The 24,569-nt window shown below is 49.0% G+C and overlaps 12 protein-coding genes across 12 annotated transcripts; 6 read left to right on the top strand and 6 right to left on the bottom strand.

Moving 5' to 3' along the window:
* The first annotated feature begins 12 nt into the window (after positions 1 to 12).
* Positions 13 to 2,491, top strand: POJ06DRAFT_72788 (GLE1-like protein-domain-containing protein). The gene is made up of 4 exons (XM_056191470.1): positions 13 to 376; positions 431 to 1,431; positions 1,491 to 1,622; positions 1,687 to 2,491. Exons 1-4 carry the CDS (start codon positions 175 to 177, stop codon positions 2,380 to 2,382), a joined length of 2,031 nt encoding a protein of 676 aa, XP_056045336.1. The 5' UTR covers positions 13 to 174; the 3' UTR covers positions 2,383 to 2,491.
* A 124-nt stretch (positions 2,492 to 2,615) lies between these two features.
* On the top strand, positions 2,616 to 3,897 carry POJ06DRAFT_248158 (HAD-like domain-containing protein). Its single transcript, XM_056186997.1, has 4 exons — positions 2,616 to 3,265; positions 3,323 to 3,417; positions 3,481 to 3,599; positions 3,654 to 3,897. Exons 1-4 carry the CDS (start codon positions 2,620 to 2,622, stop codon positions 3,826 to 3,828), a joined length of 1,035 nt encoding a protein of 344 aa, XP_056045335.1. The 5' UTR covers positions 2,616 to 2,619; the 3' UTR covers positions 3,829 to 3,897.
* Positions 3,898 to 4,596, bottom strand: POJ06DRAFT_248155 (magnesium transporter). Its single transcript, XM_056186996.1, has 3 exons — positions 4,368 to 4,596; positions 4,174 to 4,295; positions 3,898 to 4,085 (listed from the first exon to the last, which is right to left on the bottom strand). Exons 1-3 carry the CDS (start codon positions 4,497 to 4,499, stop codon positions 4,004 to 4,006), a joined length of 336 nt encoding a protein of 111 aa, XP_056045334.1. The 5' UTR covers positions 4,500 to 4,596; the 3' UTR covers positions 3,898 to 4,003.
* Positions 4,597 to 4,648: 52 nt separating this feature from the next.
* Positions 4,649 to 6,476, top strand: POJ06DRAFT_248152 (Rei1p). The gene has a single exon (XM_056186995.1). The coding sequence runs from the start codon at positions 4,873 to 4,875 to the stop codon at positions 6,367 to 6,369; it is 1,497 nt and encodes a 498-aa protein (XP_056045333.1). The 5' UTR covers positions 4,649 to 4,872; the 3' UTR covers positions 6,370 to 6,476.
* Positions 6,477 to 7,999, bottom strand: POJ06DRAFT_248150 (HSP20-like chaperone). The gene is made up of 3 exons (XM_056186994.1): positions 7,694 to 7,999; positions 7,204 to 7,623; positions 6,477 to 7,151 (listed from the first exon to the last, which is right to left on the bottom strand). The coding sequence occupies exons 1-3, from the start codon at positions 7,800 to 7,802 to the stop codon at positions 6,652 to 6,654; spliced, it is 1,029 nt and encodes a 342-aa protein (XP_056045332.1). The 5' UTR covers positions 7,803 to 7,999; the 3' UTR covers positions 6,477 to 6,651.
* A 485-nt stretch (positions 8,000 to 8,484) lies between these two features.
* On the top strand, positions 8,485 to 10,754 carry POJ06DRAFT_280559 (P-loop containing nucleoside triphosphate hydrolase protein; the record flags this gene model as incomplete). The annotated part of the gene is made up of 3 exons (XM_056189888.1): positions 8,485 to 8,621; positions 8,675 to 8,834; positions 8,886 to 10,754. The coding sequence occupies 3 exons, from the start codon at positions 8,485 to 8,487 to the stop codon at positions 10,752 to 10,754; spliced, it is 2,166 nt and encodes a 721-aa protein (XP_056045331.1).
* A 123-nt stretch (positions 10,755 to 10,877) lies between these two features.
* Positions 10,878 to 12,045, bottom strand: POJ06DRAFT_72744 (RNase P subunit p30-domain-containing protein). Its single transcript, XM_056191469.1, has 2 exons — positions 11,828 to 12,045; positions 10,878 to 11,776 (listed from the first exon to the last, which is right to left on the bottom strand). Exons 1-2 carry the CDS (start codon positions 11,946 to 11,948, stop codon positions 11,001 to 11,003), a joined length of 897 nt encoding a protein of 298 aa, XP_056045330.1. The 5' UTR covers positions 11,949 to 12,045; the 3' UTR covers positions 10,878 to 11,000.
* A 72-nt stretch (positions 12,046 to 12,117) lies between these two features.
* POJ06DRAFT_72733 (uncharacterized protein) lies at positions 12,118 to 13,864 on the top strand. The gene has a single exon (XM_056191468.1). It carries the CDS (start codon positions 12,175 to 12,177, stop codon positions 13,786 to 13,788), a length of 1,614 nt encoding a protein of 537 aa, XP_056045329.1. The 5' UTR covers positions 12,118 to 12,174; the 3' UTR covers positions 13,789 to 13,864.
* On the bottom strand, positions 13,865 to 15,605 carry POJ06DRAFT_72732 (CDP-alcohol phosphatidyltransferase-domain-containing protein). The gene is made up of 4 exons (XM_056191467.1): positions 15,353 to 15,605; positions 15,171 to 15,232; positions 14,683 to 15,124; positions 13,865 to 14,630 (listed from the first exon to the last, which is right to left on the bottom strand). The coding sequence occupies exons 1-4, from the start codon at positions 15,372 to 15,374 to the stop codon at positions 13,942 to 13,944; spliced, it is 1,215 nt and encodes a 404-aa protein (XP_056045328.1). The 5' UTR covers positions 15,375 to 15,605; the 3' UTR covers positions 13,865 to 13,941.
* A 100-nt stretch (positions 15,606 to 15,705) lies between these two features.
* Positions 15,706 to 16,605, bottom strand: POJ06DRAFT_248143 (U6 snRNA phosphodiesterase Usb1). The gene is made up of 2 exons (XM_056186993.1): positions 16,130 to 16,605; positions 15,706 to 16,078 (listed from the first exon to the last, which is right to left on the bottom strand). The coding sequence occupies exons 1-2, from the start codon at positions 16,595 to 16,597 to the stop codon at positions 15,836 to 15,838; spliced, it is 711 nt and encodes a 236-aa protein (XP_056045327.1). The 5' UTR covers positions 16,598 to 16,605; the 3' UTR covers positions 15,706 to 15,835.
* Positions 16,606 to 17,349: 744 nt separating this feature from the next.
* POJ06DRAFT_72694 (uncharacterized protein) lies at positions 17,350 to 18,295 on the top strand. Its single transcript, XM_056191466.1, has one exon. The coding sequence runs from the start codon at positions 17,457 to 17,459 to the stop codon at positions 18,102 to 18,104; it is 648 nt and encodes a 215-aa protein (XP_056045326.1). The 5' UTR covers positions 17,350 to 17,456; the 3' UTR covers positions 18,105 to 18,295.
* A 4,323-nt stretch (positions 18,296 to 22,618) lies between these two features.
* On the bottom strand, positions 22,619 to 23,588 carry POJ06DRAFT_248133 (uncharacterized protein). Its single transcript, XM_056186992.1, has 2 exons — positions 23,163 to 23,588; positions 22,619 to 23,109 (listed from the first exon to the last, which is right to left on the bottom strand). Exons 1-2 carry the CDS (start codon positions 23,450 to 23,452, stop codon positions 23,106 to 23,108), a joined length of 294 nt encoding a protein of 97 aa, XP_056045325.1. The 5' UTR covers positions 23,453 to 23,588; the 3' UTR covers positions 22,619 to 23,105.
* Positions 23,589 to 24,569: the final 981 nt, after the last annotated feature.

The following is a 24,569-nucleotide window of genomic DNA, read 5'->3' as shown; positions in this document are numbered from 1 at the left end:
TTGCTGCTTTACGTTTGATTAATCACAACCGGCAACTTATTATCATGTGCTTATAGAAGCCATGTCTTTTGGTATAGCAGCGGCGTAATAAGACGTCTACATATACTTCCAACGCTCAGACCGTCGTGAATTGTCGCCCGTAAACTATCAGGATCGATTTTGTCAAGGAGCAGCATGGGTGTATACTCTCTCATCGTCGACCCTCAAGCGGATGTGGAACTCACGGATGCAGAGAATGGTCCTGAACCAATGTATACGTCCGTAAAGAGCAATCAAGAGAATGTGCATACGAATCATGCGCAAGCGCAGGAGATGCTGTCAGCAAGTCTGGCGCAGCTGGCCGTCTCCTTGCAGCCTTTAGATGCTACTCAACTAGGTACTTACAATTTACGGAAATATAACACCATAAATCTGCTAATGCGTGTCTTAGAGGTCATTTTGTCTAGATCTCCGTTTCGGCGGGCACGGTTAAATTCTACTGAACGAGTCAAAGACAACATGGCACTGGTGTACAACCTGATATCAAAATGGAGTGACGCACGGCAGAAAAGTATACAGGAGTCCATGTCGCTAGAAAATGAGTATGTTAAGCAACAGCGTGATATCAATTGGCAGATGTATCAGCATCAGATGCAGGACGAGGACTCGTATTGGAGCTCAAAGTCCAAGAAGATGTGGGGTAGCATATCGGAGGCTATACAGCAAGAACGGAAGGTATTGGAGGAGATTAAGAGAAAGGAACTGGAAGAGGGGCGGAAGCGTGAGATGGAGCTACAGAAACTTGAGCAAGAGAAGTTGGAGAAAGAGAGGAGAGAACGGGAAGAATCGCAAAGACAAGGACGTCAAGAGAAAGAGAGAAAAGACAGAGAAGAGAAAGAGAGAAAGGACGAAGAAGAGAAAAGGAAAAAAGAGCGTGAAGATGCAGAGAGAAAGGAACGCGAGGAGCGTGCGAGACGGGACCTTGAAGCGAAAGAACGGATGGCCCGCGACGAAAAAGAAAGGGAAGAAAAGCTGAAGAAGGAAGCACTGGAGGTGGCCAAACAACAGGAAGCCGCGCAGAAGCAAGAGGCGGAAACACGGCAAAGGGCATTGGATGCAATTCAGAAGCGTATTAACACTGAGCGGCAGGAGCTGGAACTCAAGAAATTAGAAGAAGAGAAAGCAAAAAGCGCTCCAAAACCGGCCAATGATGTAACTGCTAAATTGCCCGAAATGGAGCCAATAGTGCCAAAGCCTATACAGGAAGCAGAGCCATATCTTGCTGAAGGCAACTTCGTGCCCGATATGAGCACCGCTTTAGAAGATACCGATATGGATACCGGTGCCGTTACTACGGAAGTCAAGACTGCAGAGCCGATTACGGAGGCGGCTCCACCGCAATACATTGACGAAGCGAAAGCGGAGCAAGATTACTATCATAGATTAATTTTGGTTGGCTATTCCCTTTCTGTCATTCTATTTATCAATTCAGGCTACTAACACGTCAGTAGTACATAAAATCGGACATCTTGGCCCCAGTTGCCGCGAACAAGGAATGGAAAGCGTATTGCTCCATCAACAAGCGAAAGATCAGACCAAAGCTCGGGCAGCTGACCAATAGTCGTCAGCAAATCCGGAAAATTGTTAGTGCCGTGTAATTTATTTCTGTATATTTACGAATATCGTGGGACTAACCAATTTGACTAGCTTGGCGAGCTAACTGTAATCGTTGACGAAGCGCAAGGGAAGTCCGACCTTTGCTACAAATGGCTTTTAAACTTTCTGTCGAAATCCATTGTTTCCCAAGCAGAGACGGAAACTACGGTATCACCTATCAGTGCGTTTCCTCTTGGCACACTTGCAGTCTTTATGATGTCTAAACATGATGTCCTCCGCGACCTTTTAATCGCCAGGTTCGTCAAGAAATGTCCGTATGTTATCGGCTACACCTGCTCGGTCGATACAGAAGAAGGACGTATCCGGATGGGATATAAGCGTATTGAGGGAAAATGGGAAGATGACGCCATGTATTGTGAGCGCATGGGTGGTATTGCATCTGTGTGGGGCGTTATGACGCAGATTGGGTTCCCTCTGAACGCGAATATCAGTCATCCGTATCCGATGTACCATTCGTGGACATTTGTTTCTAGAATGCTCAACCTGCCACCGGAAAGCTTAACGAATGCGCACTTCACAGTAATGGCGTCGTGGTGGGAGCTGACCGCGAGACGGTTTTTGGTTGCATACGGCAACCAAGCGCACAAGCTGTTGACCACTGTGTGGGATGCCTGGACAAGAGCAGCGAGTGGCAGGAGATATCCTGCTGCGGCGAGATTGAGGATATTGGGAGAGCAATGGCAGGAGCATGGAGAGACTGGTTTAATTAGGCCGGAAGAGCCATAACGATTCTAACCGGTTTTGACTATCTTTGATCATGTACACTAGTATTTTGGGGAGTTTGCATACATCGTGTAGTTAATTGGTAGGATTGTAACCATTTCAAGAAGCGGATACCAACGCTATATACGATAACCCATAGGAGGAATGAACTCCCCCAAATCAATAAGCACGACAATAATAATTGGTTCCTACAAATTATACAACTACACAACGCATTATTATGACGGACACCGACAGCGAATGCGAGCGCAAACTACCCCTGGCTCCTCCGTCCTCACCCGCCACAAGACCCGCCACGGTCGCAGCCACGTTTCCCCACCACCTCCGCATCGACATCTTCGTCATCCTCCCACGCATCTTCTCCATACTCTGCGCCCCTCTAGCAGGGGATATATCCGTGCTTGCTCTCACATCGTATGTGTCTTTCAACACAATCCAATTGTGCTGGAGTTTTCGTGCATATTTTTACGAGCCGAAGAGATCTCAAGTTCTCCACTAAGGCAAGCATTACCGGATCTCACGATCAAACAATATAAGGTTCAATTATTTCTAGCAATGACAGAAATAAAGGCTCTACTGTTCGACGTCTTTGGCACCGTCGTCGACTGGCGCACGTCTGTCAAGGAGCAAATTCTTAATTGCTCACCGGACAGCATTCAGACCACAGTCAACTGGGACGAGTTCATGCAGGACTGGCGCAACGTTTATTTCAAGTTCGCCTCAGACAACTCGAAGGACGATGCAAAATCTGTCTTTAATTCGTTTCTGTCTGTGGATCAGCTGTACAGACAAGCATTGGACGTCTTGGCTGAGAAATACGGAATTAATGATGTCTGGACTGAACAGCAAAAGGATGAAATTGCTGCTGCATGGCATTATCTCAAAGGTGGTAATATGCTTGAACCTGAATGAAGGCTCCATCCTGACACTTGTGATATGGTAGGATGGGATGATTCCGTCGAAGGACTCACACTTCTCAAATCCAAATTCATCATAGGGAGTTTGTCCAATGGCAACATGAGACTTCTTGTCGACATGGTGAGCCTGGGCCTCATATCTCAAGCAGCATCCCATTTCCGATTTATCTAACTTTCTGCCCAGGCTAAGTACGCCGGGTTACCGTGGGACGTGGTATTCTCCAGCGAACTTTTCAAAATCTACAAACCCTCAGCGAGAGTATACCTCGGTGCGACTGACTACCTTCAGCTCAAACCTGAAAAGTATGAGACTGTATATTTCAGTAGAACCAGAGTCAACTAACGATATGTTGCCAGTGTCTTGATGGTCGCAGCTCACATGTACGATCTCGAAGCTGCCAAAAAGTGCGGTCTGCGCACGGCCTACGTAGTCAGAAAAGGGGAGGACATAGGAATAACAGTTAGCCCCGATGACGTTGATTATTTCGTATCAGATTTCATCGAATTGTATAAGCAGTTGACGATGGAGTGAAGAAGTGAAATTAGCTGCGTCGGTTTCTCGGATAACGGAGAGAGTGCACACAAGGCGCGACAATGGCAACCTGACTTTCGAGGAACTTTATTTCGTTTGTGTGTTCAATATTATCGTACAATTCCACCAGTAATCTCACGTTCGCCATCCAAACACACCCATATCACCAATCCTCTTACTTTTTTGCTGACGCATATTCATCTCGGAGTTTCGTCACGTTCATATAACCCGGCCGTCGTTCCAGGAAAGCAAATGGGCTATCATTTGGAGGATATGAGTTAGCATGCCTCGCATTTCCCGCCTAATCACGACACAAAGGGCAAATAAACAGCCCTGGTGACATACCTCTTCCCTTCCCGCTCTAGTCCCTTTGCCCATTTCGCAAACGATACAGGCTCTAATTGTTTCGCCCCAAGTACCTGTCCGAAGGCAAATAAGGCGGTGGCCACGATAGTTTCAGCAATGATCTGAACACATCCGACCAGGTTAGCTCATACACTCCCTATATCTCTAGATCAATCTGAAACGGCAAGACTCACGTCGAGTGGAACGGTAGCATCGCTATTTACAGTCAAGTGTTTCAGATAATGCGAGAACTCATACGCCGAGTAACCCGCGTGAAAGAGCAGTAATAACGAAAGCACTGTGACCGTGGTTGATACGAACGACATGCTATAAAGGTTGCGCTTGATGCGATGCGATGTACTCCAATATGCCAAACTCCACAATCGACCTCTGGTAAAGTGTTGAACCTGCTTGAACAGTATTATTAGGAAGTTTACTCTCCTTGGCGACGCGAAACCAAGTAAGGTTTGTGCAATCACGTGACTAATAGTATGACGTTATGGCATCTCCCATCTACTTAATTTCTGATATCACTCGCAAAATTTTAGGATCTAGTTTATCAGCATAATCGCAACCGACTAATTACTCAGCCCAGTCGCTTGTGTATCAACAGATAAATATACGTATTAAGTCTATTGATATTGTTATTTGATTCCTGGGGCATTTCATCGAGAAGTAGACATTCAACGTCGACTTAATATGTCAGCCGCCACATTGTCGTCGCCATCCCCGGCAGTCATCGGGTCGTCCGCACCTGCAAATGGAGGATCAGCATTATTCACATGTAATAGCTGCGGTGTTGGATTTCCTACTCCAGATATGCAGAGACGACACATGAAGACCGATTGGCATCGTTATAATTTGAAGAGGAGAGTCGCTACGTTGCCGCCAATCTCCGCAGAGATCTTTGCCGAGCGAGTATTGCAGCAGATGGACGCCTCTCGGAAGAATGAGGAGAAGCTATTGTTTGTACAGATTTGTCGGGTTTGTGGAAATAAGCGGTTTACGTCCGCAGGCGCGTACGAGAACCATTTGTCCAGTTCCCGACACAAAGATAATCTCAAGCGAGCAGAGCAGCTGGGACTACGTGAGGACGACGATGCTGAATCGAATCTTTCTGGCGTTAGAGATCATAGTCCAGATTGGAGTGTAGCTTCGTCTACATTCTCCCTGGGAGAACCAGTGCAGCCGCAGCCATATCATGCGTTTGGGTTCAGAGATAGCAGAGTTGGAGGTGGAGGAAAGAAGAGCCTGCGTCGGCACAAGACTCTGTCTTCAGCTGCGACGTCGTCTGTAGCCGGAGATGACTTGGATAGTGTAATTGGTGATGGAGTCGTTTTAGGACTTTCTGATGGATCGGGTTCGTCGAGTGTCGCCGACGACCATGATGCGGAGGACGAGGACGAGGATATTGACTCTATTATTGCACGGAAGTTACAGAATGCAGTGAAATTGCCTATCAATGCCTGCATTTTCTGCTCAGCGCAGAATTTTGGTGGTATCGAAGCTACAGTCGCTCATATGCAGCGCGATCACGGACTTTTTATCCCGGAGAGGGATTATCTTGTCGATCTAGAAGGACTTTTAACATACTTATCCGAAAAAGTGTCGATTGGAAATGCGTGCTTGTACTGCTCTTTCATTGGTAGAAGTTTGAACAGTGTCCGCGACCATATGGTCGCCAAGCAACATTGCAAAATTCCGTACGACACTGAAGATGAGCGATTGGAACTTTCAAGTTTTTACGATTTCTCATCATCCTATCCAGACGATTATGAGGAGGAAGATGACTGGGACGACGTCGCTTCAGAAGAGGAAGGTGCAGAGGAAGACGCGGAAACGGTTACGGATGTTAGTGTCGTATCTCGGCGTCGCGCTGAAGGTAATCTCGTTCTCGATCCTACCGGACTCGAACTCTCGCTGCCCCTATCTCGTCTTCGGATCGGGCATAGATCACTTGCACGATACTATAGACAGTCGCTGCGACCCTCTACCGAGCTTCGAGAAGGACAGGGAACTGTTATTGCGGCTAGTTCGCGACAGGTGCTGGCAACGGTTTCTCGTGATTCTGTCAAGGAAAGGTTCACGAAAAAGGATTGGAGGGATCAGCGCGATAAACAGAACAGAGACATCCGCCGGGAACAACGTTACATCAATCAGCAGAAGCATTACCGGGATCCCATGCTAGGAGGTTAGACAGATTTTGGCAAATTTTGTGTTTGTCGGCATGTTCTTAATATATTGCAACTGTGACAAGTCCCATAGCAGTACCTTGATTCGGTCGTGAAGTCACTTATCGAAGGATCAAAGGTACTTCTGTATTTAATATTTTATGTTCACATATGCATTTAATAAAGATATATTCTGTGAAACACAACTCAATTTTGTTCTACTCAGTCCCTTGCGCCTCTATTGGTTTTTGTCCGCCGACTGCACTGTACACGTATAAATTACATTTCAATAAACGCCCCCCTAATTTTATGACTGGTTCCTGTAAACGATCTCTTTCCCGCCGATCGTGCCTGTTCGTCCACTCACGCCAAATCGGATCATGCCGGCACCACTCTCACCGGCGCGCAGGCCGCCCCATGACAAGCCGTTCGCCTTAGTCAACGTGATTTCCACTTTAGTTCCCATGACCTTGTACTTGGATTTCTCTGGCACGATTGGACCGTAAAGCTGGAACTGGGTCTTAAATCGCTTCGTAGCTAGATGTAGGAGATCCAGTGATAGCGAGTCTTCAAAGAACTCTATAGACGACTTTGATTCGTCGCATTTCTTTGCGAATATTGAGACAATGACATTTGTAGGCGTTTGGTAAAAATCGGTTCGACATTCAACTGATTCCTCCTCTTGTTTGTTGGTCTCATCCTCAATAGGTCCCACGTATAAATGCCGTCCAGTCTTGCAACCTGGTATCTTCAAAAACTCGTCAAATTCCAGCACTCGCCGTTTGCAGCACGACCACCCTTTGGAGGCTAAACTCGTTAGTTTACAGTAAATAGCAAGATCAGAGAGAGATGTATGTACCGTCGTGGAATATAGCCGTTCCAGGATGGAACGTGCATGAATCGCGATTAGTGCCGTCGAATTTCACATTACACCCATTCCTCTTGCAGTTAGCACCGATTGGAATGTCTGCATCGTCTGGATCTTCAAGGGACGCGATATCAAACTTCTTCGTTACGTCGTTTAGAGTATCTTTGGAGGGAATGATTGCACGAGGCGATTCCGGTTTGGAGACAGATTCTGATCCAGGACTTATTGCTGGAGCATTGCCGTATGTCTCCACGCCATTTTCATCGATCGTCGTCGGCCTGTCGAGTTTAGTCTCTCTTACCGGCTCTGGCGCTGGCGCGGCAACTTCGGTCGTGTGAATGCCCTTCGTGCATCCAGGCAGTGCCAGGAACTCATCGAATGAAATGACGCGTTTCTCGCAGCAGGACCAGCCTAGACAGCGTATAAACATTAGAGTTTGTTCTTGATATTTCAATAACGTTCGATACGCAAACACGAGTACCTTTCAGCGCGTCGTGGAATACAGGCGGACCCGGGTGATACCAGCACTCGCTCTCGTCCGGCTTATCGAAGGACTTGCCACAGCCTTTGCGAGTGCAGGCCTTGGACATGATTTCGGCTCTTCAGTGTAAATAAACACTCTAAGGACACGATAGTGGATAATTGGAATACCGGCGAAGGAAACCACTGCCCGGCCCCGGTTCTGGCGGTTGAGTCGATAGTTTATTGTACAGAATGGGCGAGAAATTCTGTTTCAATGGGTTTGGAATAAGCAATTCGCTAAGTTCAGGAGAAGTTGCGCTTGCTATTCTCAGTAAAAATAGAAATAAGGTTCCAGTAAATGACCGCAAACAGGAATTTTTCCAGTTCTGGTAGATTCTGGAGAGTTCTGGAATTAAGCCCTAACCGTATGGACAATTGTCAGTAAATGGCCGGGTATTTCTTCTCCGGCCTGACAGTATTTTGCGCTTACAAAGACAATTTCGAAGTCTTTTGACTTGTTGTATGCAGTTCTGAGAAATGGACAGACAAATGCTGAGGTCGACCCCCAGACTGTCGTCGTCCGTCCGTATACTCCAGCTGCCACAGCTTCCAGTATCCGCCACTGGACGATCGCTGTCCATGACTAGGTCGCGGTTCCTTCAGTCACAGAGTACTAGAAACAATATCCCGTTCGAAATATTTGCCCCAGCATCGCTAGCGGCCGTGCGAGCATTCTCGACTACGCCTCACCGGTGGGCTGCCGGCGGTAGCGACCGGAGAAATGTTAACCCCAACGGCGGCAGTTTCGACATGAATCTTGGAGGCGGCGGTAGTGCGTTGGAGCAGTATGGCACGGATCTAACAAAACTTGCGAGCGAGGGGAAATTGGATCCCGTCATTGGTCGTGACGAAGAGATCAAGCGGACAATCCAGATCTTGTCAAGAAGGTACCTATCACCGGATTGTCAAATCACGCAAAAGCAGGCTAACAACGTTGCAGAACTAAGAATAACCCAGCACTTATTGGACTTGCCGGTACTGGTAAGACCGCCATTATGGAGGGTCTCGCGCAACGAATTGTACGCGGCGAGGTTCCCGACAGTATGAAAGACAAATCGATCATCTCTCTCGATCTCGGTAGTCTGATTTCCGGAGCAAAGGCAAGTAGAATTGAAGAGCTGTGTTGAGGGCTGGTTCTAACGCTATTACAGTACCGTGGCGATTTTGAACAGCGACTGAAGGCCGTGCTCAAAGAAATCGAGGATGCGCAGGGCAAGATTATATTGTTTGTTGATGAACTTCACCTTCTGCTCGGTCTCGGCAAGGCAGACGGCTCAGTCGACGCATCCAACTTGCTAAAGCCAGCTCTCTCTCGCGGCAAGCTGCAGTGCTGCGGTGCCACGACGTTGGATGAATACAGGAAATATATAGAGAAGGATGCTGCTTTGGCACGCCGTTTCCAATCAGTTCTGATTAACGAGCCTACAGTTCAAGATGCTATTAGTATTCTTCGAGGTTTGAAGGAGCGCTACGAGGTGCACCATGGTGTCCGTATTACTGACGGTGCGCTTGTTACCGCTGCGGTCTACAGTAATCGTTACATCACCGACCGGTATCTTCCTGACAAGGCTATCGATCTTGTCGATGAAGCATGTTCCGCTCTGCGATTGCAGCAGGAATCCAAGCCTGATCCAATTCAGGAACTTGACCGGGCAGTTATGACTATTCAGATCGAGCTCGAGTCGCTCAAAAAGGAGAGTGACCCGCTGTCAATCGAAAGACGCAGCAAGCTTGAGCAGGATCTGAAGGTCAAGCAGGAGGAGGTCAAGCGGTTGACTGAAATCTGGGAGAAGGAAAAGCACGAACTCGAGCAGATCAAGAATGCTCAGTCTGATCTCGAAAGAGCAAGAATTGAATTGGAAATTGCCCAACGTACAGGCGACTTTGCTAAGGCTTCGGAATTGCGATACTCTAAGATTCCGGCGCTTGAGAAGTTGGTACCAAAGGAGGGTGACGGAACCAAACAGGCATCTCTTTTGCACGATGCGGTCACTTCAGACGATATTGCCGGCGTTGTTTCTAGAATGACTGGTATTCCCACGCAATCTCTCATGCGGGGCGAACGAGATCGACTATTGTATATGGAAGACTCTTTAAAGCGACGAGTCATTGGCCAAGACGAAGCAATCCATGCCGTCGCTGACGCTGTCCGTCTTCAGCGTGCAGGTCTCACGAACGAGAAACGTCCTGTTGCTAGTTTCCTCTTTCTTGGTCCAACTGGTACCGGTAAGACCGAGCTCACCAAGGCGCTTGCAGAGTTCTTGTTCGACGACGAAGGCGCTGTGGTTCGATTCGATATGAGTGAATTCCAAGAACGATTTTCCGTGTCTCGACTTGTTGGTGCACCACCCGGGTATGTAGGCTACGACGAAAGCGGCGAGCTGACCGAAGCGGTCAGAAGGAAGCCATATGCGGTTGTATTGTTCGATGAATTTGAAAAGGCGCATCCGGATGTGTCCAAGCTGCTGCTTCAGGTCCTTGACGAGGGCTTTTTGACCGACTCTCAGGGCCGTAAGGTGGATTTCCGCAACACGATCATTGTCATGACGAGTAACATTGGCCAGGAATTCTTGGTTTCAGGTAGCGAGGAGGAATTAACATCTGGCAAGGTCGGCGAGGACGTCAAGAAGAAGGTGCTTGATCAGGTTCGCGCGTTGTACCCCCCAGAGTTCCTGAACCGAATCGACGAGTTGCTGGTATTCAACCGCCTATCAAAAGATTCGCTGCGGCGGATTGTGGATATCCGTCTTAAAGAAGTCCAAGAGCGTCTACATGACAGACGCATCGTGTTGGCCATCGATGACGCGGCTAAGGAGTGGCTTGCCGAGAAAGGTTTCGATCCTCTATATGGTGCTCGCCCGTTGAACAGATTGGTACAAAAATCGGTGTTGAATCCGCTTGCTATGTACCTCATCAAGGCGCAGGTTCGAGCTGGTGAGAACGTTGTGGTTACAGTTGTAAATGGCGAGATTCACGTGCAACCGAACCATGCCGAAAACGAGAACGATACTTCAGGTTGAAAGACTGTGAAGGTGAGGTGTAATTGATAGGTTTGAACAAGGATTTGTACATAGACTTTATTTTCAGATTTAGTTTGTGATATACGGTGCATATGGAGCACATTGGATTTTGTTAGGTGTTCTTTGTAAATACTCTACTCTCGCATGAATTATGTATTATACAGCATACAATGAGTTCTAATTGACTATATATCACAATACCGATTATATTATGCAGTAATATATACAAATGATATCGGGAATCATCTACCCGTCGTTTGCTTTCCGCTTTTTTGATCTCTTCCGTTGTGACGTCTCATTCTTTTTGTCCTCGTCCTCCTGCTTCTTCCGCTTCTGCAGCTCTTGTTCCTCGGCTCTCTCTCTTTCTCGCCTTCGCAACTCGTCTTCGTCGACGACAATCTCGACAGCCTGCTTGTATGACCGCCTCCGCATGCGCGCATGCACACAAACGGCTCGCGCATCCGCCGCGACAGCCGCCTTGCCCTTCTCCTGCGTGAATCCCCACAACGTGGCTAAGTTAGCCACGTCGTACGGGCCGCGACACTCGAGCGCGCTCGTAGCCCCGGACGAAATGACGATCCCTTTGCCCCGTGTGGCGCGGAACAGGGCCGCGGCATTGGCGATCAGGTTCCGGCGGGCGTTGTTATCGCCTTGACGCGTGCTGGACGAGTAGCATATCTCGATCTTGATGCCGCGCGCGACGGCGGCTCCGAGCGTGCGATGGCGGAGGTAGAATGGAAGGCGTTGGGAGAGGTCGAGCGAGATCAAGTCGATGTCTAGGGACGTGCATGCCGCGAGCAGGAGTTTTTCGGTTGTCGGACGGACGGCGAGGATGTCGAACTTGGTGGTCAGGGACGGCAGTGCTTGTGACTGAGCTGCGTCGTCGAGGACGACTGTTATACGGCTGAGAAAGGCCACGGTTGGGAGTGAGGCCGAGAAGACGTCTTTTTGGATTGGAGAAGTCAGGTTCGATGAGATTTTGCCCGAGAGTTCGTATTCGTAGGCTATTGTCGTGTAGCCGACTATCTTGCTGTGTCAGATGGGCATTTAGAGAAGTTAGAACAGGCGCATACGTGCTTGGATCGTGGCGACCGTGCGGTAGAGATCAGGAATCGGGCCCACGGTGCGCGTGTACTCGAACGACGACGACGCGGTCACAGCTTTTGGCCACGGCACGCAAAGATCGTAGAACATGCCGGTTTTTGACAGTATTTTCGTTACACTGCCGTAATGAACTCTACTGATAGTCAAGAGGTTGCGGATGTTGAATCGCCATGGTTTTGGAGTTGGGACTTCATGGTGATGAACAGAGAAAATTTAGGGTGCGTCCGGGCACCGCTCACTGCTTCCGAGTCGGGGACGTCCCAAATGTGTCAGCGACTCAACTCCTCCAACTGCAGAATTTGACCACAAGGATACAATGACACCGGGGCAACTTCGGGCACTGGTTCTCCAGGCTGCGAGGCCACCTCTGCGGTTATCAGCTCAGCGACAGTTTGCTGATAGAAGTACACGGATACGGTGTTTGAGCGCGAGCTCGACCGTCCGGGCTAGTAATCAGAACAAGAACAAGAACAAGGCGAATAAGCCGGCCAAGTCGTCCTCGGTGCCGAAAAATACACAATTGAAAAGGCCGAATTCGAACACACAGAAGAAGCCGTATACAACCAAACCTGGGAAGGAGAGTGAGCCGGAGCCTGTTGCCGCCGGAATACCAGAACTGCCCTCTGATCCGCACTTTGCGACTGGCTCATCGCGAACAAGCCAAGCAGCGGAGGCTGCGAAACATGCTACTCCTGAAGGGACTGCACACATATCGACCGCGGACAAGCCAGCAGCGGACTCGTTCATTTCGCAATTCCTCGAATTCACACCCAAGCAGCACTCTCCGGCGTCACCAGGACCGGCGCCATCTCCGCAACAGACCAGCAGTGTAATCACAGCTACAAACATATTCATGGATGAGCCGGTGACATTACAGTCCGTCCGCGCCAAAGTCGAGTCCGAGATATTCGGCACTCCACCAACCGCCCGTGTGTCGGCAACCATCACGGGCGACGCCTTTGAAGCACTAGAGTTCCTCATCAAGAAGTGGACAGGCGAAAGCGGTGCCCCGCGTCCAGGCGCGATTGCCCAAATGCTGGACGGCAACGCGGCCGACGCCCAGCAACTCATATACGACATTCTCAAGTTCCCGCAGACGGTAGTCGACGACGCCCTGTTGAGGCGATATTTTCTGTTACGACCGGCCACGTCGAGGGCCGTGGACGCTATGAGCATATTCTACGAGCGCGAGGAGAACAAGCGGCGTGTGATTTCGAAATCGACGTACATGATTCCGTTCCGCAAGTGTCTACGCGACGAGGACGTCGACGGCGCGTTCAAGATTGTGGATTTGACAGCCAACAGCCCCCAGTGGCTGACGTACGTTAAACAGTGGTGGCAAAAGGCGGCGCTGGTGTGGATTGCTGGGTCGGCCGGCATAGTCGAGTTAGCGGACGTGTTCATGAAGTCGGACTTGCTCGTCGCCGGCGGGCTAGAGAATACCGGGGTGATCAAGGTTATGATTATCGCGTACCTGCTCAATTCGTCGCTGCTCGGGTTCGTGGCGTGCGCGTCAAGGCCGGGGGATAACGGCGGCAAGGTGCTGTGGCGCCACGGTGTTTTCCAAACAACGTGGTACATGCACGCGCAAGAGTCGCGCATGCTCAACATGATTGTCGACATGGACATTGCGCAGGTCGAGAACGAAGGCGACGTGTCGCGGCGGGTGTTGCACGAACTTGCGGTGCGGGACCGGAGATTGGGCGACAATGCGTATGACAACCTCGTGAAGGAATACTGGGCTAAACAGGGACAGGGTTTCGAATGGGCTGAACCGGATATCGATCCCGCCGAGGAGACAAAGATCGCGCGGGACGCGGACAAAATGAAAAAACTACGCTTGGATGCGAAGCAGCAGCATCAGCTGCAGATTGACGATGAGAACGCAGGGTGGATTAAAAGGGTTCTGCAAACTCAGACCGACGCATAGAGGTATTTAGATTGTAAATATTTTAAATAGATTACGGTTCATGATATAATTACATCGCTGGCTAGGATCCATCCTAGCCGCGGCTATTTGTGCCCAAGAACCATTGATCCATCGAATAGCCAACCACTTCCATCCATCTATACATTCGTAATGCTAATTAGTCTTCATCGGAGTCTTGATGGTAAAGCAATTGATGCCCAAATAATCGCAGATCGCATTAATCACTACCCGCGCCCACGCCATGAAGTATGTAAAGCTGAAGATGGCGTACGCCCAGAGGTAGAGCAGCTCGAACTTTCCAGTGAACACGGTCATGCCGACCGACGGCAGCCAGTTGAAGAGCAGCGGCGCTATGTAGACGGGAACCATCAAGATTGTCCAGTAGGGGAATGGCTGTTTGGTGAGGTGGGCTAATATGATTTTGGTCGTCACTCTTCCGAACGAGAACGACGTCGCGAGGGAGAATAAGACCAGGTGGTTCTCGTAGAGCACGACAGAGTACGGACTGTCGAGCCAAAAGTAGACCGACAAGACGGACCACACATATGGAATCCATTCCTTGAGCGTCGGTAAGAATGGCTCGTGCTGTGCCTGTCGCGCTTTGTACACATTGTAAACGCAGAAGGGGAGATGGGCGGTGAAGAAGGCGAGCGCGACGATGTTGACGAATATTTCGCGCAGGGAAGTGTCGCCGACATGGGCCGGAAGCAATGACGCGACCGGGAGGATGTCTTCGAGTGTTTTTTGCCAAATCTCGGGACCGAAGATGCCGGAAATGATCATGAGACCAACGGCGATGATGATGCCCTCAGTTGGGCCGTTAAAGTGGCCGAGGTAAAGAGCTTTTGTTGGTCAGCTTGTAGTTAAGAATGATAGATCAGTGTGTATTCTTACTGTGAGTGTGGTAGGTCTCCCAGGTCGAAAAGAACATGGCCAGGCAGGACACCATGGTAATGAACGCGCCGGTCCCCGTGGGTCCGAGACCCATGCAGGCCGTCTCAACGAGGCCGCCGAGTGTGCAATTCAGCGAGTCGATTCCGTGGTCAAAAAGCTCACCCAGGGGCGATGACGATCCGGTCCGTCTGGCTTGTTTTCCGTCGATGTTGTCCATGGTCGAGTATAGCCAGAGCCCAGCCGCAAATGAAAAGTAGAGCCATGACGGGCCGGGACCGACAAGATCTGGGACGTAGATGACGATGCAGAGAACATTGACGTAGATGAACATGAGGCCGATGAGAGTGATCACATTTGGTGCAAGCCATAGTGGCATTAGCTCTGCGCAGAAATTCCAGTAGTGTCGGAGGATGTAGTTCGAAATGTACGATTTGTCCACGGACTGAGAGATTAGCAGAGTCCAGGTGAATTACAAGAATTATGCTTACAGAGTACTTGTAAGACCTTAGATGCGACAGCGTCTCGGAGTCAATCAGCTCCGCCTTTTTTTCTAGGGGCTGTTAGCATTGGCATTGCCGGACTTCTGTACTACATCAGGTACAATGGTACACAACCAATAAGAACATTTTGCGTCTCATTCTTTGGGAAAAATGTAAGGCGAACGACTGACCTAGAGAAATTCCTAATGGCATCGTGACAATCTCCTACCAATGGTCTGTCTGATGAGGCTGTTCAGTCCTCTGTTTGGACGTTACTGGTTCGTCTTAGCAGCAATTAAAAGCGAGATAGCAAAATTACGCCGTGAATACGACACGGGCAGGTGGTGTTAATGCAGAGGACTGCCGTTGACGCCGGCTCTGCTGGTAGACACTACAAGGCAGGGATGTGGAATTTGTTGGTATTAATCAATGCATGGTGATGATGCTGTCTCGACATTGGCGAAAGGCAGCGCAGGGTCCGAGTGTCAAACCACCAGCCGCGTCCGGTTCAAGACGCTGTGGGATTGCCCCTGAGTCAAACTGAACCAGGTTTCGGTTCAGTTTCAGTTTGGAGAAACAACACATAGCTACGAGAACTCCAAGATGCAGTATCGCGCAATTAGCAATGATGCGCTAGTTACAATACAGTACTGCTGCAATACAATTCGAATTTATTACGACTTCAGTTCCTTCCTGTAAACGGTCCGTCCGATCTTGATCTTGACCACATCGATCTTAACCTCCAGCTCGTCAGTAACATCCTGGGCACTCTCGTCGGAGTCGCCGCGCCGTATTCGCTTTGGATTAGTTTGATCCGGCAGCCTCCACGCCAGCGAGACGTGGAAGCCCGCGTCTTCGAGAGTCGGGTACGACATCGCTCGGCAGACGCGGTTCGTCGTGTCGAGGAGCGCGGTCAACTGGTTGCTGTCAGCCGGGTATTCGAAGATGGTCAAAGATCAACGACATACCTGATCACAAGGTGCCGTGCGCAATACGTAGAACTCGCGCGTATGGGACTGATTCGCGATCCATTCGACCGACTGGAACTTGAGTGAGAATGACGCGAAATTGTCGTCGACGGCTGCGCGGATGCTGTTGACGAAAGTGTCGCGGTCTGCGGTCGCCAGCATGATCGACTGCGACAGTGAGACGTGGAGCGCCAGCGGGGCTCCGAGAGGTGAGTGTACGAGCGACGACGCATCTTGCGGGACGAGCGACTCGAGTCGCGTTGACTCGGTCTCTGCCGGAATCCACTCGCAGTAGACGTGAGTCGGCCAAAGGCCCTCGACATGCGGGCTCTGGCGCGTGCGGCCGCCGTGGAGCTCAGGGTCGTCGCCGACGCGCGGCGCACTCGCGTACTGGTCGAAGAACCGGTCCGGGAGCGGCGGCACCGAATGGGTTGAACCTGAGTTGCTGTCTTGTGGCTGCTTGCGCATTCGCGTGGGTAGCGACTTAGAGAGCCGACTTCGCCAGCTCAAACCGGCCCGGCGAGTTTGGATGACCGTTTTGTCGAGAGTGCGGGTAATTCAGGGTAACCACCACCATCAGTCCTGGGTTCATTACAATAACTCGTGTAAATGCACAAAACAGGAGCGATGCATTACAAGAGCAATATGTTGGCGCACAACTAGATACAGACGATAATTACAACGTAATGTGCTTTATGGAAGGTGTTGGATGGAAGGAACCTTGAACGGTTTGGCAGAATTGGACAGCTGTGGGGGACGTCCAGATTGAGCAGAAATGGGACAACTTACTGGGTGGGTGCAGCCGAGAGTACGGCGGGATTGTTTCTACGACCGAGCAGGGCATATTTCGGGTCTCTGAATGTGAGCAGACCAGTATATCTCAAGGTACAATAATAAAGAGGTTAGAGCTGTCGATCATCTGTAAGCGTCGACATGCTCATCGACACTGCAAAACTGAAAACTCATAACTAGTCCCTCTGTCACCGAAATTAGAAGCTCCCTTATGAACAACTTGATGCAGTAAAATCGACAGACTAATTCCCGCCATATGGCTTAAACCTAATAGTAGTTGAGTTTGATTGCAGTTCCGATCTCTCTATTTATGACGCGTGGCCCCCCAGTCACAACTCCCTCGGTGACCCAAATTGTGATATGACGTCATGTCATCGCCACATGCACGTAACCCCACGCCAACCTTAAGTCACACTAATCAAGAGGGACTCCGGTCGCTCCGACGCGCGTAATATAAAAAACCCCGCGACTCCTCCCTTGTTTCCGAATTATCTTCATATCTTCGTCTATTCATCTATATCCATCGGATTTTACTATGGCCGCCGTTACAAGATCCGAATCTCCTCCATCATACTGGACCACCATGGGCGTTCGCTCCGACTCAGGCAGCATTTCACGCGACCGGTCCGATAAGTCTTCCTTGCACCATAGCCGTCCTCACAAATCGTCTCGGCACAGACAGCGACGACACTCGCTTGCGACCGACCCAATCGACAAGCTTGACCACTCCTTTGGCATTGGCTTCGAGTACCACCACGAGGGCCCATTCGACTGCGCCAGCCGCGCTCGCAACTCAGGGCCAATGGCACCGATCGACGCGCTCGCCCGCACAAACGCGCTCGCGCTGGCGGCGGTGCCGCCAGCAAAGGTCGCGGATGCCGTGAACAACAGCCTGCCGATCGATGGGGTCGCTGTACCGGACCAGTCGAACGTGCAGTACGAGGCTGAGGATATCAATATGCTTGACGAGTTCCGGGATCCGATGATTGCCGGCCGATGGCCGGGCGAGGACTTTGCGACTGCCGGAACTAATCAGCACGAGTCGTCGTCTGAGCCAAACCATGAGCGGCGAAAGAGCATATCCTCTATTCTAAGTTCATCATCTACCTCGTCTGGCGGGAGGCGGTCGTGGGGATTGCGCAAGAAGAACGACACAGTTGAGGTCATCGAGTCTTTAATCTAAGTTCGGGATCGTCGTTTTGTCCAGCTTGGTTACAATGGTACATTATGGTGTTCGGGTCGGGATTGTACGGCGCGCAGACGGAGTTACATGGAGCTGTGATGTTGGGGATACAAATGTTATAAAATGTGATGAATGAAAACCTTCGGCTTGTATATAGCAACACTAATACATATAATGAATATATGCCCGTTTTGGTTCAGATTTCTCGAAACTACTTCACAGCGCTCCGACATCTCTCATTCGTCGCTCCTTCGCATCGAATTGAAATAGTAGCATAGAAACCGCTGTCGAAGAACGTCTGACCCTGTCAGCATTGCACCCTCAGGCCATGCAAAGGTATCGAACCACAGCTGCTAACACCCCTATAGATGCAGTCGAAGAAAGGCTTTACAACCGATCCGCACCGGTTCCCGCTCGACAAGTTGCAGGCATTGCGGGCCGATGTTAAAGTCATCGACATACTACCAGGTTGACCAAGTCATTGGACGATGACTGGGTTGTGCCACAAAACGAGGCTTTATATCGATCACTGGTACCGCCCGAGCTATTTCACACGAAACACCCAACGTGAACCAATTGGTTTTGCATCGGGGGAGTCCAGGTGCCGTGTTGGTGTAGAGACACTAACTCGTCACGACTGGCTTCTAGCCATTTACGAGAGCATGCTTCATGGATCGTTTGCGGATCTGGCATTACTAAGTCAACTGCATTGCTTTCTTCCAAAACCCTTTCAGAATGCTTGAAGGTCGGCACCTCAATGCGGAAATTTGGTTCAACAGTTGACGGGCGGAACCTTCTTCATAGCGAATAACATCAGAGGACGACGAGTCGAGCGACAAGCTATTATGAAGTGAGTTCATACTGACTATTGTCACTGATTGATAGGGGTCTGTTCAATATGGAGCCAAGTGAATCCATATACAAACGTTTTTCATCGAAAGTGACGTGTCTCGATACTATCAACTTTCGGAACTTGGGATCGCATAGACAATACCTAGACTGCTCTTTGGAAAATCCCACAAAGACGGCCAACGCCGTCATTTTTGCAGTTTGTTGCGGTCAAAATCATATAGTGAGTTATACAGCCAAAGACTCGCAACTTTTCACCTCTTGGTTTGCGATTGAACCATAGTTCGAATGGGGTTCTAAGGACCGGTCGGGGCAGTTGGACTGATATTTCGAAGATGTGTCTCGAGAAAGATGGAAATGCTCCAGAACATCGGCAGTATACCAGCATGAGCTCGCAGGCTGCGTTCTTTGTCCAGAAGTGTTCGGTTCATCCTTTCCGCTACTCCATTTGCCGCGGGGTGCCAGCAATTGTTCGTCTTAAACGAATACCTCGACTGCGACAGAATTCAATGAATTCACCAACTTCATACTCGCCGCCATTGTCACTTCGAAGCTTTCGACCAAGTGTGTATTGAAACCATCGGTCGATGCTTCGGGTAAACTGCAGGCGTCACTGTGGGTTCGATCTAGTGGATGTTCGCAACGGTCGGTTCGAGATTTGAATTCTGTAATAGTCGCTTTTCTTGCTTGACAGGCGTCACACAGACAGGAACGTCTAGATCAGTGGTCATTGTTTTGTTCGCATTCGGTTCAGACTTTGTTCTCCGAGGTGGCCAAGAGGGACGTGCCATAAATTGAGATCATGCGTGGTTGCACTTGCCCTTGCACTTGCAGATGTGGAATGACGAAGCTTGGCTGATCGATGAACACGACAATAGAGAAACTGTCGGCGGTATCTTCGAAAGCAAAGTCCAATGCACGTCTTGTTCCTAAAGAGACGAAGCTTATTTGAACGAATAAGGACATCAATGCCGTCCAGTCCGATTGAATCACTAGAAATAGAATTGTGTCTTAGGTTCCAAATGCAGAGTACAGAGTAGCAATTGTCCAGGGGGACGAAGAAGAACTCCACTGATGCCGATGACCTTTACAAAAGTGTCATCACCTCCAAACTTCACTGTCATAGAATATGGTTTGAATGATTTGAAATAAGTGATATCGTTACACATGTTCTGGGTTGCTCCGGTATCTAACATCTAGAGTGTTCTTTCATCCGAATAAGGATAGGCGGAGAAAGACATTGTATTGTCAGCGCTAACTACATTATAGTCATCATCATCGCTCCAGATTAGCTGCTCATCATCATCTTCAATGGATTGATCTTATTACGGGATTCTGCATCCCGTTTGACCCTAAGCGTCTTACACTGCTTGCCTCGCATGTCACAAACGGGGGCGACGACGTCCTCCAAGTCGGAGTAGTCTAGGAGTTCTTCGTCTGAAACATAGTGCACCTTACTCAAATGTATTGTAATTGTAATAAGCTTAGCTCTTTTCTATCTAAGGGAAGATTGCTTCCTTTTATAATCTTATGCAACCAGGCGGCTGGTGTGTCGTAGCCCCGCTCTCATCCCGCAGCCTGCTAATCGACTTTTCTCGTGCGACCCGCTTTCTCCACTTTCGGGGCGCCAATCAAACTTGCTGTAAGATGAGATATATGGTGGAACCAATATATTAGACAACAACAACAAAATAATACACGTAAAGCAAGAAAACAAGAAAACACAAGCAAAACGACAAACGAGCGACTAATGTTGTACATGGAATCCATTGCCACAGAGTTGCATGACCTTCATGTGACAATGGTTCAACGTAATGACGAACCAGACCTAATGAGATGGCGAGGACGTCAATAGCGACGCCCTCACACTTGGTCCCAGGACCTGTTGGTTGCGGAGTCGGAAGCCTGGACGTGAAGTTAGGTGCGGAGTAGAAATCCCACGATGGAAATGCGGGATAGCATAACGCGCGACTAAAGAATTGGTCGCAACTTTAAAATACATACAGAACCTGGAATTTCGCGGTCAGCGCTTCAAAGAAAGGCGTCACGATATCCAGCTGCATTGTCTGAAAACTGAGTGCCGTAGACACCAGGTCAGAACGCAGCTGTTTACCCTGGTCTTTGAAGTGACCAAACTGAGTTTGGTTCTCATCGACTAAGGCAAACAAGTTCATAGCGGAGCCAAGGAACGTCGGCAGCGTGCCGTTGTTCGCGTGCTGGTTAATGACCTCTCGACGCTTTTTAAGGCGTTCGCATGATTTTAGGAACGGAATCCAAAATCATCAACTTTGATCTACGCAGCGGACGTGCCTGGGGACAGGTCAACAAAATAGTCGGAGAAATCATAAGTTCGCAAAAAATCATGTGGCAAATACTTGAGCCGATGTCACGTGCTGTAGAGGCGCCAACCTTTCGTCATATCATGACACAGTGCATTCATCGATCATTGGTAGTTAGAGGTCGTGCGTCGGAAATGCGGGATAGTCTTGACAACGCTGTCGAGATGCTAACCTTTCGGTCATATTATCAAGACATCGCATGTGCCAACTTCTTGTAAAATGGTCTTCTCTGAAAATGAGAAAAAGTACAAGTGGAAGATATGAACGTGAAGGGGTTGTCGAGACTCTGGATGATTGACTTATCAATCTCTATGTCGGGTCGTGTATGTAAGGCAGCGTAAAGTAAATTTCCATTCCAACGGCGCTACGATAAGGTATCGTGCCCTTTCTGACCACAAGCTTCACAATGTACCAATGGCTTGCGACAGGTGTCTTTTGTATGAAACCTTCCTCGGCAGTTGGTACATCTTAACATTCGGCGACGACGATCTGTGACGGACTGAGCTGAGACGCGACAGAACTCAGTGACAAATGAAGGATCTAGCTCGCAGGACAACGCTGTTGCCATGAGCCCTGAAATTCGTCCTGTAGTTTGGTAAGCGCGGGAATGGACGACAGGATCGTTGAGGCGGAGTCCAAAAACTCCAGTTTTAGGTTGTATTTAGTGCCCTGGCGGCGCACTATAAAATGTTCGTAGGGAGAGGTCTAGGAAGGCTACCTAACAAAATAGCTGTACTGCTGGAATCAATAACTAGACTGACTCGACAGCGCATACATCGACGTCAGGTACCCTAAGCACCCTTCCTCTTTTACTTCTTGCTAGGGGTCTGTAGAACCTCGATTTAGTAATAGTATCACTAACCCTTCTGTGACGTGGTCACTAAAATGTCCTCTCAGTGAGGCCCGAAAAGATCGCAAGCTCTTTATCCCGGTTATCAGAGTACGTTAAGGAGCACCTGTACGAAAAATTCCTAGCTAAGGAAATTAGGTGATCTCCGGTTGGGAGTTTAGACTTGGTCACTAAGAAATAATAGATGATCACTAATAAATAATAGCCTGGTCACTAATAAATAATAGTTGGCCACTAATCAATAATCGCTTGTGTGTGGAGGTTGAATCTTGTTTTCAATGGTCTCCCATAAGGGGACAACTGGTAGGTGTAGACACTCTCCCAATCGCCACTACACAAAAGGATTATTTTGTGCCCAAATGGTACCCGTGCATTGCATACATTACAACGACGTATATAGTCGTTTGTTATGCACCTGAGAACCCGAAAATGAGTGTCAACCACCTGCCTCTGTGAAAACTCGGCCGTCGTCGATGCAACTGGCTAACATGACCTAGGGTCACATGACCCACACCATTTAGCTGGCACCACGACACCCTCAATTTTCAACACATCCTCAAACCATTCCTGACCACTGAGGAGATGTGTGGGAATACAATCTCCTAGGACAACCTCATGAAGGTTTGCTGATATGTCATGCCCAACATATTCACCGTTTTCCACGATCGTCTAAGAGCGTATTAGATAACAGGTATAACGCGAGGCCTTATGTGTTCATCACTTACAAAAGACTGCGAAGGTTCCTATGAGAAATGGATATGAGAGATGGACAAGGATGGGTATCCACGTTCGTTGTTGTGTCTGATTCAATGCGGAGATGATCAGTAATTTCCAAAGTAATTCCTGAATTCCTTATGTGTAGATCATTGTTGCAATGCACTCGTCATCCCCGAATGAAGCGGAGTTAGTGGAGCCACGACAATGGGGCAACAATTCTTCATGCTGTCGTCCCATAGTTGAGGGTTATCTGTGCACTATTGTCAGCAGGTCTTTTAGACGCAAATCTGTAAAAGGACATACTTTGTCTCCTCTCTTTCAAACATTTCTTCTACTCGTTCGTACTCTGCCCGACTCGCGGGCACTTCTAACCTTGTATCCGGTGAGAGCGGCCGCATAACAATGTCCAACAGTTCTGAATGCTCCATTCGGCAATGACAGCGCAAAGTTGCTCTTCTCCTCTCGGCTGGAGAAATCCCAATGGTGACTTTCCTCTTCGTCCGCGTCTCCTGACCATGGCTGGTTATACTGCGCTGCGATAAGCCGACGATTGTTGGCGACAGATCCGTTACTCTTCTGGCTGTCGATCGCATCCATTTTCGATTAGTGAGGAACAATAAATTCAGAATGACAGAAATGGTGCAATGCGGTGTAGATGTCCACAGTCCTTGACAGTGCGATCAGTACTGTACGATATGAATGTTTGATTTCGGCCCGCATTCAGTATAATTTGCCCAAGGTGAAGACGTGAATGAAGGTCGGCGCGCCGCACTTATTGAGGCTATCTCTGAACCGACATATTATCGGGGGTTCAGGATGGCCCATTTAAAAAGGTTCCGGTTCCACTTTTTCATTATTGTAGCCAGTATATTATTGCTGCATGAGACACGACTCTTGCCTTCGCGGTTTATTCGTTACAACTTACAAGTAAAAGGCAATCCTTGAGAATACGAGTAGTAAATCCGTGGTCATCCCTATGCGTTTGCAGTGAATGTCATCGGTGGAAATGCATCCAATGCATCGTGAGGTTAGGGGATGTCAAGTTTCAAAATGCGGCATCGCCAAGGAGCCTCTATGTGATGTGGATTTGGCTATAGCAAGGACGTATTTTGGGCTTTGCGCGCCACCCCTGACAATAGGGCAGATTGATTTGTTTATTGCGATATCAAAGACTCACGTTAACCTGAAGAAGGAAAGTTGAGTGATGAAATGCATTGGGCTGTTGATTTGACGGAGAGATGCCACCCGCTGTTCTCCATCTATATTATCCGCGTCCGTTGAACCGGACGTCGTGCCGCATTTCAATGTCGAGTGGATTGAACAAGGGTGTCAATAATGTTGCGTTCATCCCTTTTGTACCTTGCTCAATTGCCTAATCCCGGAAAAGGGAACTTTTCTCTTGTCGGGTTCTCTCGTGTAGTATACACTGTGTTACACTACACCTATTCTTACAATAATTAGTACATTACCTCTCTCTCTCTCAGGTTTTATTTCCGGTCCGTCAGAGCTGTTCGGTCCTCTATTCCGTGGCTACTGTGAGGAGTCGAGACAAGCTGGATGGCTTTTAACAGTATATTTTAGAATATTAAATATGAGGACTCGAGCTGGTGTTGGAAGCTCCGTGTGAGCCCGAGAAATCTAGAAACCCATCGGCAGGAATCTACTAGGTTGGAGTCATGTTTGTCTACATTACAGAAGATCTCTCTGGTT

Source organism: Lipomyces tetrasporus (genome assembly GCF_029532465.1).
Source record: "Lipomyces tetrasporus strain NRRL Y-64009 chromosome Unknown POJ06scaffold_3, whole genome shotgun sequence".
Lineage (NCBI taxonomy): Eukaryota > Fungi > Ascomycota > Lipomycetes > Lipomycetales > Lipomycetaceae > Lipomyces > Lipomyces tetrasporus.
Note: the sequence above shows the minus strand (reverse complement) of the source record. Positions and strands in the feature narration are given on the sequence as shown.